The following is a 3228-nucleotide window of genomic DNA, read 5'->3' as shown; positions in this document are numbered from 1 at the left end:
GGTCAGAGACCAACATGTTTGTTGTACCTGTGTCCCACAGGCCATGCGGGTGCAGACAGAGATGGAGCTGCGCATGTTCCGCCAGAACGAGTTCATGTACCACAAGATGCGCGAGGCTGCCCTGAACAACCAGCCCATGCAGGTCATGGCCGAGCCCAGCAATGAGCCAGCTCCGGCTCTGTTCCATAAGAAGCAATGAGGACCTGCCTGGCGGGAGAGGGGCAATGTGGCGGGAAACTGGGGAGAGGTTCTGGACGTGGTATATTTAGGGGGGGACCCTTGATGAGGAAATTGAGGTAATGTTCAACCTTGTTGCTGTGGGAATGTTCTTCCCTGTGTTCCCCAGGGTCATTTTGGTTCAATTCAACTGAATTCACTTCAAGTTAACTCTGTCCCAGGCCAGCCCAACTCCTGCAAATATTTATTGGATGCTCGGCCCTAGCACGCAATAAAGGAGCTTTAAATGTAGTTGGGTGGGGAAGCAAACTAAGCAAACATTTAAAGCACAGTGTAATTAAATGCAGTGGTGAACTATATGGAGGGGAGTGCAGAGGGCGGCGTGTGTCTGGGGTGTGTGTGTGTGCACATGGATATCACGGAGGGGGTGACGTCTGAGCTGAGGGTAGCAGATGCCTGGAGTCTCAGGTGGCGGCTCCCCCATCTGTGCAGGTGTCTCTGGGGCTGCTGGTCTCACCTGGGGTCTGGAATATTCAGATCTGGCTGACTAGGATGGGAGGTGTCCAGTTCCCTCAGGTTGGTGTGGTGTGGTGAAGACGGGGCTGTGTCTGGGCCGTTTAGGTTCTACTCGGAGAACGGAAACCTCTTCAGAATGTGCATATGCAGAGAGAGGTGAGGGCCTTGCCCAGACCACCTGAGGCTTCCATTAACATCTGGTTTTCAAGTATAGTTCTAGAAATATTTCTGGAACACACAGAGAGGGAATGTTCCCTTCTCCACTTTCATGACCAAGCCCTGTGGCTCCCTGGGAGTTGGGGGCTACTTGGACAGCATCTGAGATTTTTCTGTCCATTTGCCTAGTAGGATGGAAAAGCTTCACTCTCAGGGTGAAGCTGAGAGAGAAACTTGGAAAAGCACATACCCGGTGATCATGGGTCTAGCCAAATTGGCCCTTGGGGACTTTATTTGGTTACACGTGCCTGGGTGGTCTTTACCAGCTCAGACTTCATCATTGTCCCCTGTGAAGCTCCATCTCAGTACTAAATCATTGTTCCTTCTGCTTGCACAATTTCTTTCTTTGTTCATGCCCTGGGGGCTTCTCCTCTTCAGAGGGAGCACTCTAATCTGGACTCCTCCAGGCCTGGGTTGGGATCTCTCCGAAAATGACTTATCCTCGTCTCCTGCAGGCTTCATGATTTCCATCTGAGAAGTGACGTCTTGGGAATCAACCAATCCCAACATTGGCCTGGTGCCCTGTTATCTTCTGAGACTGCACATTTCTCACCAATGTTTTAGGAGATCCAGGAACAAAGTGGTTCAGTTGGGGATGTCACCAAGACTTCTACATGACCTGGGGTTACCGCTGACCCTAGAGCTCTGCCTAGTGTCTTGAAGTCAAGAGATCCCGGCAGGTCCCATATTTGTTACCTCTGCCTGAGACCGTAGCCCCTTCATCTTCACCCTTTCGTCCCCAGGATGACCCACTGTCTCCCTCGGAACCCTGTCCAGTGGCTGAAAACTCTGCAAATGGGCCACCTTCTCACAGAATACATGTACCTGACAGTGGGTCTTCTTTGGGGACACTCTCCTTTCTAGAAGGTTTTTACAGGAAAACTGACAGTTCTTTCAAGCTCTCATACCACGGGCTTAGGGACAGCACTGACATTCTCTCAGGGAACTAGCTGGCACATTCAAATTATCACTCTTCCACCCTCATAAAAAACCTCCCACGAAAACCTTCTTTCCTTCTTTGTCATTGTCGTCTGCCAAGGCACTAGTCATTGCCCCATATGCATGGTCTTTTTCCCATCTCATCTTCCAAAATTGATCTTCAGCAAACTGTGCTCTGTGTCTATGCTCCTCTTTCCCTCCTTCCCTCTCAGACCAGTGGGCTGCGAGTCCCTCTCCCCCTCCACAGCTGACTCTCCACCTGGGCTCTGGGCCCCTGCCCCTCCCGTGGCCCCCAGACTTCGCTTCGTCCATTATTACTTCTTCATCCCAGATCCTTGACATTTCTCCACCCACTGCCTTCTTAAGTGCAATCAATAAAAATGGTGGGGACTCTTGGATCATAATCTTCAAAGCTGAATACTTTTTTTAGTTGTATAGTTATTATCGGCCTTGTTTCACCTTCCATTTCTTCTTGGTTCCACTGCAGACTGGCTCCCACTCCTGCTTCTCCACTAAAATGCCTCTTACCAAGATCAGCTCTAGTGGGTACCTACTAGTCCTTACATTTTTTGGCCTCTTTGCTTCAATCAACACTCCTGGCCCTTGATTTTGGTGACCCCACTTCCTTGTGATGATCCTCTGAGGTGGTTTCTCAGGCTCCTTCACTGGCCCTGTTTCTCTACCTGCCCCTGGTATGTTGGCATTTCCTGGAGTTGGTTTTGTCCTTGGTGGATTCTCTCCTCACTCTGCACACACCCCCTGCATGAGCTCAAGCAGGCTCTTTGTTTAATGACCACCTTGAGGCTGATGATTTCTAAGTCTGTCTTCCCTGACCTTGCACTTGAACTCCAGCCCCTCATGTACTCTCAGATGTTTGCAGGCTCAGGTCCAAAATGAAACTCTTTCTCTTTCCTTTCTCCCCTCCCCACATCTGTTCCTCCTCAGAGCACCACCCAAAAACATCACATCCTCCATCAGATTGTGAGCTCTTGGAGGGCGGGGGCTGTTGTGTCCCTGTGTTCATCATTTTATCCCCAGAACGTAGCACAGGTCTGGAACATGGTAGGTGCTCAGTAAATGTGTGTTGAATAAGTGAATGAATGAATGAACAGATGAATGAATTTGCTTATCTCAGACAAAAGGGACGCCGAACTGCGTATTTGGAGTTTTTACGTAACAACAGTCAGCGAAGCCCATTAAACACTCTGCGTTTCCAAGCAAATAGGTGTGGCTTCTTTCGTTCTGATAATCTTTTTTAGAGGAGCAATGTCTAACAGAACTTTCTGTGATGACGGAAATGTGTTATATCTGTACTGTCCACTGCAATTGCCACTAGCAACACATGCCGATTGAAGACTTGAGTATGACTGAAGAACTGAA

The 3228-nt window shown here is 49.3% G+C and overlaps 1 protein-coding gene across 1 annotated transcript in view; it reads left to right on the top strand.

Moving 5' to 3' along the window:
- SMYD1 (SET and MYND domain containing 1) overlaps positions 1 to 199 on the top strand; it is a 72296-nt gene extending 72097 nt beyond the window's left edge. Inside the window, exon 10 of the mRNA XM_012644190.1 lies at positions 41 to 199. Within this exon, the coding sequence (XP_012499644.1) occupies positions 41 to 199 (159 nt within the window). The remainder of the gene's footprint in view (positions 1 to 40) is intronic.
- Positions 200 to 3228: the final 3029 nt, after the last annotated feature.

This window comes from Propithecus coquereli, unplaced genomic scaffold (assembly GCF_000956105.1).
Source record: "Propithecus coquereli isolate 6110/MARCELLA unplaced genomic scaffold, Pcoq_1.0 Scaffold208, whole genome shotgun sequence".
In the NCBI taxonomy this organism is placed as follows: Eukaryota; Metazoa; Chordata; class Mammalia; order Primates; family Indriidae; genus Propithecus; species Propithecus coquereli.
Note: the sequence above shows the minus strand (reverse complement) of the source record. Positions and strands in the feature narration are given on the sequence as shown.